The sequence below is a fragment of the Ictidomys tridecemlineatus genome, chromosome 1 (genome assembly GCF_052094955.1).
Source record: "Ictidomys tridecemlineatus isolate mIctTri1 chromosome 1, mIctTri1.hap1, whole genome shotgun sequence".
NCBI classification, from domain to species: domain Eukaryota; kingdom Metazoa; phylum Chordata; class Mammalia; order Rodentia; family Sciuridae; genus Ictidomys; species Ictidomys tridecemlineatus.
In genome coordinates, this window is record NC_135477.1 from 226,100,010 (window position 1) to 226,114,298 (window position 14,289).

General features: G+C 32.5%; 1 protein-coding gene across 1 annotated transcript in view; it reads left to right on the top strand.

The window, feature by feature from the left end:
• Hcn1 (hyperpolarization activated cyclic nucleotide gated potassium channel 1) overlaps positions 1-14,289 on the top strand; it is a 369,751-nt gene that overhangs the window by 38,173 nt on the left and 317,289 nt on the right. Inside the window, exon 2 of the mRNA XM_005319677.3 lies at positions 5,032-5,455. Within this exon, the coding sequence (XP_005319734.3) occupies positions 5,032-5,455 (424 nt within the window). The remainder of the gene's footprint in view (positions 1-5,031; positions 5,456-14,289) is intronic.

A 14,289-nucleotide genomic window follows, 5' to 3' on the forward strand; every position in this document is an offset into this window, starting at 1 on the left:
TTTGTATTGCATCTAGTGATATTTATTAATCTCTTAGAGCACCACTGATTTTGAAATACTACATTATGGTTCAGTAACTGCAAAGGAATAACTATATTTCATGGGAAATTATCAAAAAAGTTTCTCTTTTGGGAATTCTGTCTGTTTATTTCCTTTAAGAGTCAATCTTAAGTGTTAGCGGATGGGACAGTTTTATTGTGCAATTTAACTGTATAGAGAAAAATGAGAGCTATGATAAATCTGGTACCATGTTGGGAACCTAACAAGAAGTCTTTTTCTCCTTTTGACTTTATGACAAATATTTTTTTTCCGCCAGAGAGAAGGAAGAAGAGAAAACCATTCATTCAATATTTAGAGAGAATATTGTAAAGGCAAGCACCTTTAGTAGCTAAATATGGCAATTGTTTAAATCACTTTGAGGCTTTAGGTTAGAAAAGTCGGACATCATAAGGAGCTGGGCAGGGGAACCTCAAGGACAGTGGGAAATTCTTATTGTGGAGGACATGGAGCTATCTTTATTTACCACAATCCTTAGAGGGATACGTGTGGGTAGAGAAAATGAAGTATGGCTGAATTTGGAAGTTTTTGTTGTTTTACATTGTGAACTAAGTTTTACAATGCCACTTCCTTTCTTCTAAATATCTACAGGGAGAAAATAGATTCTTTACCTAAAAATAAGTTACAAAAAAGTATTTTACTAGAAATTAATGTTGTAATTATCATCAATAATATACTCAAAAATTGTAGATATTATTTTATTTAACCTATTTTATTATCTCTTTATTTCAACATTCATCCAAAACCTTTTTAAAATGTTTATCCCTGGGGCAGAATAAATAGCAGTGAATAGATCTTATAATATGCCAAGTAAGAAGTCAAATTTAAAACATTATTTTCTGATTGTCTAACCCCAAAACATATTCTTATTCTCTTTGTTTCCTATTTCCCAGTTTGTTTTCTGTTTTATTTACTTTAATATATTCTGTTGTTAATGTTATTAACTCTTGTCTTATAAAAGTTTTCTTTAAATATCCCCAGTAAAGTAAATGTTTCCATTCAAAATTAATTTAATATATATTCTTAGCATTTGCTATCTTAGATGTTGTTTACATTGCAGTGGAAAATAAATAGAAGACAAAATATTATTTTGAACTCCAAAGAACTTAAATCCAGCAATGTAAGGACAAACAGTTACAGAAGCAAAAATAGAATAAGAATCATTCTGAAAATATGTTGCTTTGGGGGTTGAAAAAAGTCAAGAAGTCGGGGAAGGGAGGGAAAAATAGCCAGAGCACAGGGAACTTGTTAGGCCAATGAAAGTACTCATGCATATGTATTTCACTGTAAGTTTTCCAAAACCTATATAATGTATAATGGTGAATCCATTAGAACTTTGGGTGATAATAAGATGTCAATGTAGTCAATGTAGTTTTTTAGTGATCAATGTAGTTTCATCATTTGTGATTAATGTTCTGCCATGGTGGGAGATGTTGATAATGGGGTTGGCTACGCACATATGTGTCAGATCAGGAGGCATATGAGAAACCTATGTACCCTCTTCCCCAGTTTTGTTATATTTGTTATTTGTACCAGGGATTGAACCCAGGGACACTAAACCACTGAAATATATCCCCAGCCCTTTTTATTTTGCATTTTGAGACAGGGTCTCCCTAAGTTTCTTAGAAATTCACTAATTTGCTGAGATTGGCTTTGAACTTGTGATCCTCCTGCCTCAGCATCCCAAGCCACAGGAATTATAGGCATGCACCATATTGTCTGGTTTCCTCTGCCCAATTTTACTGTGTATATAAACTGTCTCTAAAAACATAGTCCATTAAAACAAAAACACCCTCCCCCAAGAAAAAAACACTTAAGAAACTCATTTTCAGGATGGCATTTGAAGGACTGGTAGAATAGCTCCAGGAGAATCAGGTAACAATGGGAATGGAAAGAGGGGATAGATTGGAAAGCTGATTTGGTCAATAAAATCTGTAAGACATAGAAGGGGAGAGCCTGGGTAGCCAAGAGAAATTTTTAGAGCAAAGAGTCAAGGAAGAGCAACTCGTGGACAGTTGGGTAAGAGATTCTCATGAGGTCAGTTTTCTGAAACACTTCTTTGCTTAAACACAAAACAAAACAGAATTATATCCTATTTCTAGAATGGATAATAACTGTATTTTATTTAGTTACCCAAGGAATGAATCTTTTAACCAAAGAAAATGCTATATTATACAAAGACTATAACTAAATTTGTGTTTATGCTTATGAAATAGAGTAAATGATACTCTAAAGATATTATAAGGATTAATGGAGCTTCATATTGATACTGAATATCTAATGGCTTCAGTACTGCTAATAAAAAGCTATGGTATGGTGAACATTATTGCAATAATGCAGACTCGATGACACTTTATTCTTTTCATCTCTATTGACCAAGAAGAATGGCATATTAGTTTTCTTTCAAAAAAAGTTTTCACCTCAATGGCAGAAATACAAGAATGTCTGTTTTTCAATGTCTACTCCTGTAAAATTGGATTTCTTTTGATAAGGAAGAAAGGAAGGATTAAAGGGTAGTGACTATACCAGCAACATTGCGTGCCAGTTTATATGGGTCAGGTCCTGGAATTGCATATATCATTTTATTTAATCTTTTTAATCCGTAAAAGCTAAGCATTTGGTTCCCTAATAATCTTAATTTTGCAGATGAGAATAGTTAGGATAGAGAATTTATATAACTTACCTCCAATCTTGAACATCTCGTAAGACTTTCTGAATGAAGACAGCCACATTGGGAGTTGTGAGAGGCAAATGAATAAATAAAAAATGTTTTATTTTAAATTTAAATGTTGAAAGAATTTTTTTTATTACATGTAAATATTGTGATGTAGTTAAAATTTTTATTATTATTTTTACTTGATACAAAAGCATAAAAGTTGTACATATTAATGGAGTATCATGCAATACTGTAACATATTTTTAGGCGTGAGAGAAAAAGAGTGTTGGTGATTGATTGGATATGGGATTGGGTAGATTCATGACCAGAACTTACGTTAGGATGGCTCCAAAATTTCTGGCTTGCAAATCACATAGAAAGTTGCTCCATTCCATGAGACAAGGAACAAGGGAGGAAAGCAAGGGGAAGGGGAGAGTATGAGTTTGACTTAGTTATACTGTTTCAGATGAGTGTGAGACATGCCAGGGGATAGATTTAATAGGCTGTTGGTTATGAGAATCTGGAGTACTAGAAGACAGGAAAGAACCAGAGATAAAGCTTTTAGAGCCATCAGTTACAAATCAATCATTAAAGACATGGATAAATATATAATATTGTCCAAGGAGCACATGTAGAATAGAAGATGAAAGGACTGTGTGATACCCAGGGGTAAAAAGCAGCCATCAAGGGGACAGCAGAGAGAGAAACTCACAGAAGAAATGGATAAGAACATCTAGAAGTGAAAAATCCTCAGGGTACACATAATTTCATTTTTGAGCTCAATGATGTCATATGTTTGCAAAGCAGCTATTGCAATATTGCCTCACCTCTATATCTCTTTTCTGACCTTAGTGTGTTAATGCCACAGTTTGCATTTCCATTGAGATAAGAAAAAAAATGTTCATTTACATTTTTAAATTTCTAGTGCATGAAGCATGATGTATAATTTACATGAGTATCTTAAACTTGCTCATAAATGTACAGGTAAATTTTGACAAGAGTAGTGGTGAAATCTGGAAAACAACAAACCTTTGCAAAATCCTGGGGTCAGAGATGTGGGAGAAAGTGCTGATTACAGTTCTTTCTTATGCTATTATTTTTATCCCAGGATCAGTCATAATTAAGGATAACAGTAACTTCAAAAGGCTTATGGAAATATATAACTTACCAGGATGTAACTCAGTCTAAGTAGGGTAAATAATATAAAACAAATAATTCTTGGTTAACAGACATTTATATCATAGAAGTTTACATTCTTTATGCAGCAAAAAAATTTCAGAAGATAATACCTATTTCTAGGATAAAGCAAATCATGTTTCTAGAAATTATTTCATGATTAAACATTTGTTAGTTGATTAGTTTTCTCCTTTTTATAAGAACATATTCATTGTAATAATTATAAATAGTTATTACTTGGTTGGTTGACTGCAATGTCAAAAGATTTTGAGAGAACCCTTATGAAAACAACATTATAATTATTTTTGATTAATATAAGCTATATAATTATGATTTTTTCCCAATTTTAATGTAAGTTGATATGACTGTTCCAAAATGTAGTTAGGAATCATAAGCATATTCAAAGTAAAATTAAAAACTTTAAAGAAATAAATTGTTTTGAAAAATAGCAAAATATATTTAAAGTACCCCAAGGAATAAGTGATAAAAGTTCAGATTTTAGGTAGATTCTAATTTCAAATCTGAAATATAGTCTGTTCATTTCTTTTCTGCATTAGACCAAAATTAATTCTCTTATTTCAAACAGAAGAATAAAATATAAATATTTGGGAGTACTGCAAAACTATAAGCTATATTAGGAACATGGCAGAGATGAACTAGTATAGCAAAATTTTTAGAGCATTCTACTTATTACTCTTTATTCTAAACTACGATTGATAAATTTGACATACAACACATTCCCGAACATCTCTAAAATTTCTTCCCAAAGGCTGTTTTTTAAAAAGGTAAAATATTTTAATCTTACATTTTATCTTGTTTCCCTCTATGTTTTGCATTAACAATATGAGAATTTCTCTTTTGCCTCTTTACTAGATAAATAGGGGTTATGGGTATTTTTGAATTCTATTAGTATAATTTACTATACATTAATAATTTAATAATTCTATAATTATAATGCCTCAGTTTAGGCAAATATTAGTTTCACTTAAAATTTAATGTGCAGACATTGAATCAATTATATTGTTTAAAAAGCATTTCTTTGTTCTCTGGCTTGTATATTTAACTGTAATGTTTTTATGGGAGGAAGAGAATGAGCTGGTTATTTTCTACATCTGAAAATCTGATTTTTTTATTTGTTGTAGGTTTTATTGGGATTTGATAATGCTTATCATGATGGTTGGAAATCTGGTCATCATACCAGTTGGAATCACATTCTTTACAGAACAAACAACAACACCATGGATTATTTTCAATGTGGCATCAGATACCATTTTCCTGTTGGACTTGATCATGAATTTTAGGACTGGGACTGTCAATGAAGACAGTTCTGAAATCATCCTGGACCCTAAAGTGATCAAGATGAATTATTTAAAAAGCTGGTTTGTGGTTGACTTCATCTCATCAATCCCAGTGGATTATATCTTCCTTATTGTAGAAAAAGGGATGGATTCAGAAGTTTACAAGACAGCCAGGGCACTGCGCATTGTGAGGTTTACAAAAATTCTCAGTCTCTTGCGCTTATTGCGACTTTCAAGGTTAATTAGATACATACATCAGTGGGAAGAGGTAAGTCACCTCTTTTTTGTTTTAAAGCCACTATATTCTGATTTTTTATTATGACTTTTTGAATATGAATGTGCTATATAAGTCATGAGTTATACGAAGTTTGAGTAATAAAATTTATTTGAGTATTCTTTTTGGTACATAAGTTATGTATTTATATCTCCAAAAGATATAAGATCAAATACTGAATTTGGATCAACTGAAAACAATTAGTAATTATAAAAAACAATCTTATGCCAATTTAATATATTTAAAACAAATCCACTTTTTTATTCGGATCAATGCAAACTCTCTTCTACCTTGGAAGACTCTTTGAATCTAACTCGAATACAAAAAGTGCCATCTTTGGTAAAGTTGTGTAGGGTCTGATTGCTAACCTGTATATTAGCTTAAAAAGATAGTGTGGTATATGTTTCCCATAATATTGACATTTCACGGAATTTGTGTTTGAAGACAATACATTGTTAATTCAAGTGTTTCCAAGTTGCATATATGACGACTTTGATTTTAGAATAATACTTTTGCTTATTATTATGCTTTACCTACATTTTTAAAAAATTATTATAGTTCCCTTTTATTAGTTTACTCTATAATACTGAAAAACAGCATACCCAGGAGGGAAATTACTACATAGGAAACATAAATAGTACAGTGAATAAATGGAGTGCCTCTGGCCAATCAGGCCCCTATTTTGCTGAATAAGGCACCTGCTGTTCTTAGGCAGTGGGTGGGACCAGGAAGAGTTCAGCCAACTGGAGTTTACAAAGGTCCCAGTCAAATGTACCATCATCAAGCAAATGAGTTTATGTGCCTACTTCCAGAGCCTGTATATTAACTTTTATTTTCCTTTCCTTTCTTTCTAAATCTACCTTTTTGTATTAATTATAACCTGTATTTATTGTATGCATAAAAATGAAAGACAAAAATGCCTCTAGAGTCCCTAAACAGAACAATGAAAGCAGTGTACTGGCTGTGGATTGTTGCTTTGCTCCCTACAGAAAGACTTTTCAACATTTTAAAGAGAAATTATGCCTTTAAACAGGTCATGAAATGCAAGTTCTGTTTGCTTTCCGTGTGGCTGTGGCAATGTTTTGTGTTTTCTTATCAATGACACTTTGGTTCACAGGATTTCAGAAAATGACTTACAATAATAAAACACTGCATAATACATGGATGAAAAGGCATAAGAATGGATGATTCTTAAAATATGGATATGGGATATCTTTAAAATCATATGAAGCACATTTGAGAAATTGGATTCATCTTGTAACTTTTCTCTGTATAGCACATCTCATCTTAAATGGCATTAATGTTCAGTTTTCAAAAGTTGTTTCATACTAATTTAAGATTCATTTTAAACCAAGATGATTCTTTATAGTAACACTCATACATATTGAAGGTTTATCTTATGTCAATAAATATATTTGATTTTTTACTGAACCTTTCTAACAACCCAGTAAGGTAGATAGAACTTTTATCATCATTTTACAGATGAGGGCAATTATATACAGTAAGGACACTTGCCTAGATTCACAAAGCTGGTAAGAGGTGGAGCTGGAATTCTAACCATGGCAACCTGACTCCAGAGTCAATGTGTTTAACCTGAAAAAATTATAAATGTTCTCATTATAACATGTACTCTTTTAATCATAAACACCTTTATATTTCACCATTTTATGGAACAAATAGCCTGTGAGAAAAATTCACTGATATGAATAATCTGTCAATTAAAAAATACAGTAGGCAGTGTGACTAATTTTAATATCCTGTAGTTTTAACCCAGTTCCTCTAGAGAATGGCAGCAGGATGAACAGATGGCATCCTATCAGATAAAATGGCAGGCCATGTGGTCAAGAAGGACACTCCTTAGCACAGATGCCCTCTGTTCTTGGCAGTAGCACAGGCACCTAGATCTATGTAACATGTTAGGGTTTTAAAGATGCCATGATATAATTCAGGAGCTTTGGCTTACTGCCATCATTATTTTAAAATGCATTTTAATGTATAGTTACAAACATTTGGTAATCAAATGTTTTCAGGACAGAGTTGTGAACTGGTAAGATCTTTCTTATAAACAAATGATCTTGGAAACAAAGGTACAGTAAGTGCATTTAGCTGAAGGATGCATTCTTGATTATGTGATATGCTCATATACTCTTATGTATCATGGATGTTTAATTCTTGTTAGCAGTTAATAGTATTAAAATGGGAAGAAACAGAATTATAATCCAGAATTTAATGCCTACACCATTCAAACCATAATCACAAAGAAACTTGAATGGCTCCCAAACTGGCAAATCTCGACCTGATTTTTATAAATGCCACCCGTATGTATTTACAAGTAGAAATACAACAAATAAATCAAAAGTAGCTCTGGGAGCTTTTAGAATAAGACTAGAAAAAAAGATGTCTTGAGTTCACCCACATGTCTTTGAGTTCTGAGTGTTTTAGTATCAAGCTGGCTAATGCTAAATTCAGCAAATTTGGGGAAGTAATGTGTGAAGTCTGGAAGCTGCCACTGTTCTAAATGAATCATTCCCTAGGAAAGCGGCTATCTTCTATAGGAAACTGCTTGCATCTTTAACAATACTTTTAAAAAAATGTTTTTTCCCTAGTCTGAATTAGTTCAACTGAAAAGCAACAAAGAACTCTAAAATGAAATAAAATACAGAATATTATCAATGAAATATGGAATGTTTAATACATAGCCCTTATGTTTTTTTAAGTGTAGTGGTTAATATAGGAGGGAACAGCTTATTTGGACAACTGAATTATAAAATGCCATAGTGTGAAGCTGTCAGGATGGAGGCTGGTTTCACAAGTCAATTATGAAAGATCAATGTCTTTAGGATGCAAAAATAGAGCCCTCTGACACTAGACTGAAATTTTGTATATATTACCAGGTGAGGTGAAAATGTGAAGTCATTTAGATAAATCAGGCCAGAATATTCTTTTTCCAATAATTTTCCGAAAGCTGAGGTGAATCTTTCCCAATTTTAGTAATTTTGATAAATTATTCCCTTAATTCTTTGTTGTATTTCAGTAGTGACTGTGATCCAAGCCAGATTGCTACTTTGTAACCTGTCGGAAGGAGGACTAATTCTGTATGATCCTTCTAAAAGAGACATATGGCGAGGAAATCCTTGGAAATTAAATGGAATATTATTAACAATTTGTGACAATCACAAGCCACTGAAGAGATAAAGAGTAGATTAAGAGCTTAGTGAATAGGAAATCATTCAGTTGGTAAAAGTGAAGTGTCCTAGGAACCTCAAGTGCCCCAGCTGCTGATCTCAGTCATTTTGTCAAAGGGAGGTGACCTTTGACCTTTTTAGAGATTAAGAAAACATTAATTCCAAAGAGAAATACCACTTTGTAATGCTATCTATTTGTAGGATTTCTTTTCAGTGTCATAGGAAAAATGTAAATACCTCATGGGTAGTATAGAAGTGTGGGAAAATGCACCACTATACATAACTTTGGCTTTATAACACATAGGTTTTTAATTTTATCTTTTATTTCTCATTCTATCTTTTCCATATCCCTGGGTAGATTAAGACATATCACAATTAACTACAAACGTTTTTGAGGCAGAAAGGAAGACTGATCTTCTTATATGTCTGTAGCAATTTCAGCTGAATAATATAACTTGAACATTGCCATGCTTTTCTGGCAACTAATATTAGATTTCTATGTTGGTTTAGACATAGACATATCTATGAATTATGTTTAATGACATAGCATTAATAAGAAAATTGAGGGCACTGGGAGCTAATACAGACTTTAGTTTTTATCGTTGGTCAATTTTAGCATTTAAATGGTTTAGATTAGAAACTAACTCTTGTTACAAGTTGTCTAGCTATAATTATTTGGTTTATATTTTAACTACTTTAATCTTTTAGAAACACATAAACTTAGAAGATTTATCATAAGCAAACAGTGATGTTTTCCTAAACCTGCTCTACACTAGAACTCGGAGAGGCTCCTTTTGCCCATCACATCAAATCTGTGTTTCTTTGCTATTCCCTTAAAGCCCTCCAGCATACCACTTCCCTGTCTTACCACTGTCACTTCAGATTTCCACCAAAAAAATATGTTCCTTTTGTTTTTAAGTTTTACAATGCTTTTTGCAAAGAATGACTCTTCTATAATTTTGCATGTGCTACACCTCAGATTTGGAAAGCCTGTTTTTCTTTTCAATAAAATTCAGACTTAAACTCATGTCTAGAAATTAATCTACATGAGTGGACTAAGTTCCACATTAGTATTTGATACTGAAGAATTCTACTGGCTTTGCATGCATTTGTTCATGATATTAAGTAATGTTTATTTTCTGTTTTCTTGCTGGACACAAACCTGTCTAGGAAACCATTATGATCAATTTTGTCCTTGAATCACCTTTCTATTCATACAATGTTCTAAACATAATAGATAATCAGAGCGTGTCTATTCACTAAATGCACGACAATCTTTTGTGTTCTAAATCCACTAAATAATTATAAAGGAACACGCATTCTTCACTCCTAAGCATTTATTGGGTAGTGTCTATTTATAGGTGTTGTACATGAGAATACAATGTGGATGACAGTTTTGAAGGAAAAGAAGGCATGTGAGTAAATAATCATAGATAATATAGTCAGCAGTGGCATAAAGGAGGGGGTGAACAACACAGTTTCTCACATGAGAAGAGGCTGTCAAAGACACTTGAACTGAATTTTAACTGATGTCTGGATTGCCAAGTTGAGCAACTGTGTCAGGCAGAGGAGTGTATTGCAATAAAATACAAGGTATAGGCAACCTAGTACAGTAGCTGCATATGTCCAGGGTGAGTTTGGAAGTATAGACTGGAATCTGTGCTAATAATAGACTTAATAAGGTGTTATTAAGGCATTTTAGGCAGGGGATTTGCATTTTAGAGTGTTACAGAGTGGAGGGGCCTGGAGGCTGCTTAGGATAAAGCTAATACTACCAGTGAGGAGAGAGGATTATCACTTTCTCATAGTTTTTGCATATAGTTAATGTCCAGCAGGATACTTTTTTGAAAAGTTAAAAGGAGGTTTATATTTACCAAGTACCCTTGCCCTTGAAATGTGTGTATTAATGAATACATTATGTATTGTAATGAACACTATGTATTAATGATACATAAGAAGTCTACTTTGTAGTATTTTATGACTTCAATTATCAATTATATTGGAGATTTTGATTTTTCTGAGAGGCGAAATGAATCCTATACTAGAAATTTATGATGTAGGTGTTTATTTCAACTGTGCCTTTATTTTTTATTTGATTTAGAAAGAACATGTAAAGTGACTTTTATGCCTACAAACAACTCAACTTTGAAGTTCAAATGAGATATTTAAATATTAACATGTCTCCAATATAAATATAATATTCATGATGACATCCATAGAATGGCATATCTATTGTCATTAACATTCCCTACATAGGTGTGAATGGCCTGATATTTTCTTAAGACAAATATTGATTCTGCTAAACACCACTAGGTGTCCTCTATCGGTTATGTTACTTCAGGGTTATTCTATAATACTAAAGTTATCCTTTTTGAAATTATTCATTTAAACTCTTTGAATTGCTTATTTATTTCTAGAAAAAAATAAATGGCTGGTTGGTCACATGTAAAACTAGTTTCTATCAGTACTTTCTTCCCAGGGTAAGAAAAGTTCTAAGTTTCTCCTCTCAAAGAATAATTTGTATTCTGGAAGAACTGTTTCACTATGATGCTGTAGGTTTTTGAAAGTGATATTTTATCAGACACATTTAACTGAAATGTGATGTGATGAGTCCCTTTGTATATGAAATGTTAACTCAAGGTAATCATGCAGAGATTAAGAAGATATGCTTATGTGTGAATTAAGTCACCTTATTTTACAAATGTGCTTTGGTCAATACCCTGAGGCAGATTTGTATAATCCCAATACTTTTGACATGGAAATCTCAGTTTAATGCTAGAATACAAAATCCAATTTGAAATACTCTGGTGTCTCATTTTAAGATTAAAATATTGAACTTTCTTAATGCTCCATGATTGGCCCATTCTGCATTCTTATTTTGCATGGGTTTCCATACTCCATGGTTATATATTGATGACAGTCAAATTTATGTCCAATGTTTCAATGCTGTGTACCTTGATTTCACAAGACTGACATCTCTATAAAGATATCCATGCGCTTCATCTCAGTATGATCAGTTTTCTTTCATGGTTCTTCCTTCCCCTTGTTTCCTGTTGCTCAAGTCAGAAGTCTAATAGGGATACTTGAATTCTACTTCTTTTTTAATCTCCACAGCCAGTAATAATCAAGTTCTACTGACTCTACTTCCTGAATATGGTTTGAATCATTTTTCTCCTTCACTTGATTGTCTTAGTAGTGTCCTAGTCCAAACCATTTTTATTGTCTCTTATTTGGATTTCTATAATAAACTCATAACTTTATTCTTGCTTCTCTTCCCAGAGATGCCAAAGTGATCTTTTAAGAATAAATGTTACCATATTAACCACCTTATAAAAATATTTCTGTAACTTTTTTATTACCATTAAGATAAAATTCAATATTCAAGACCCTTTGAAATCTGATTCTGACAAGACTCTCACTTCAACCCAGGAAACTCTTTGCTCATTATTCTTCAGCTATGCTGAATCTCTTTAATTTGTCAAATAAGCTGTTTTAAATTCTTTCCATGTGTTTTTCATTTTTCCTAGAACATTGTTCCTTTCTCCAGCCCCAACTTATCCATCACATTTTAGCTGAAGCATCACTTCCTTGGGATGAAAACAACTAATCTCTTAAAGTGGGTTCCATCTGTAGAACTGACTTATAGATCTGGCATATTTCCTCGTGATTTTTCTTTGTACCACTCATTGCTTTTGTAATTTCTCTTAAAATGTGCTTTTCTAACTATATTCTGAATTTCAGAAAGGGAAAGACCACTGCTTTACTCTATCTTCAGCTCCTAGTGTAGTATCTGGGAAATAACAGAACATAAGAATACATGCTATTCACCAATGGGGGAAAAAAGCATGTAAATAACCAGAAGGAAGTCCAGAAGAGTAGAAGAAGGGGTAACTGGGGAAGGGAATAGGGGAGAGAAAAATAAAGTAGGCGGAATGAACTGGAGCAATTTATGCTATGTGCCGTATATAGATATGTCAGAATGAATTCTACTAATATGTGTAATCATGATGTACTAATAAAAACACAAAAATAATATATTCAAAAAGAGTTAAATTATGCCTTCAAGGGAACTTCAATTCAGTAAGAAACATGCAAGCATATAGACACCAATAATAGCAAAACAAACAAACAAACAACTCCACAGATAAACATAGAGTGGCTTGAATACAATATTAGAAGCATTTATGGCATAGACAAAAAATCAAAAGAGAAAGACACTGTGTATGAGCATGTGGTAGAGTGTATAATAGGGCTTCTAGGAAATAGATGCTAAATGTGTCTACTTTTAAATATAAAGGTGAAAGTATATGGGTTAAGCCTGAGAAGAATGCAAGAGATTTAAAAGTCATAGAAAAGATAACCAATTTCTTCATTGATAGCATATGAATGATTATAATGTTCTGCCCAAACTTGAAGAATTGTTTTGAGTTTTAAATGAGATGTTCTTGTTGATCATACTCTGAAACCATAAAATCTGCAGAAAAATTTTTATTATTATTAAAAATGTTTCTTCTAATATAAATTAATAAGCTCATTTGTTTATCTTTTATTGTGTCTACTCCTCTTTCAAATATTGGAAGCATTAAAAATGCTATCATACATTATTTTTGCTCCAAAATATACCAAAGGAAAAAAATGAAGCAGCACATGAATCAGACTAATTCAGGACAGAGTACCTTTAGCCTCACAATTCATGATGTTTTCTGGATAAATGCTTAGTCTTTCCCTTTTCTGTGCATGTAGATGCAATACATATATGACTTCTGCTATTTAAGACTCATCTATGTGCTATTAGAGTGAAAGCTGGGGATGTCATTGGTTTGTGAATGCTGGAATCACAATTTGTCATGTGCCTCTTGTTAAAGTCTGCTTCTACTGCCAGGGTGTTTTATAATAAACATGTGTTTCTTTAAGTATCTAAGTAATTTTCCTAGTGGAACAGGTCAGTTTGGTTGGCTATGCACAGTGCATCTGTCTAAAAACAAGAAGGAAGTGATGAGACAACACTTATGTTGAAAAATAGCAACCAAGGGTATTTTGTTACGTATAATTAGGTGAAATTAAAGTGTTCTCAGAAGGAAACATTAAATATCATTATCTAGTCATAAAGGGAAAATAAATGCTTTTATTGTCAATTTTTAATAAATCAGTCTTCCACTTGTTCTAATACAATATCAAAAGTATGTTTTATTAATTTGAAATGCTTGGACTATACCTGAATAATTTAAAAGCAAAAGTTAATTCACAGTTAATCGGGCAAAGCATAATGTTGGAAGTATATCAGAAATTGTCATATTAAGTCATTTTTCAAAGGAGTTATAACCATGTGATGAAAGCTCAAGAATAAATAAAATTAGAACCCTCCAATTGCACTGAGTAATGGCTGAGAAAGACCTACTTTGACTTCTCTTTCTTGCTGATGTATGCACTTTGGATTTTGTATTGTAGGAGTCGTGTCTTAGTGTGAAAGGAAATACATGTGGATGGTTATATAATTCCGATGGCTATTTTGAGTTAAGTCTGCCATTTAGGCCATTTTTTTTAAACAGCTAAAATCTCTTCTCATTGCATCTTAAAGTGAAAGTAGACACGGAGTAAGGATTTTAGAGACTAGTCTCTGGGCTCCTGATCATTCAAAGCATT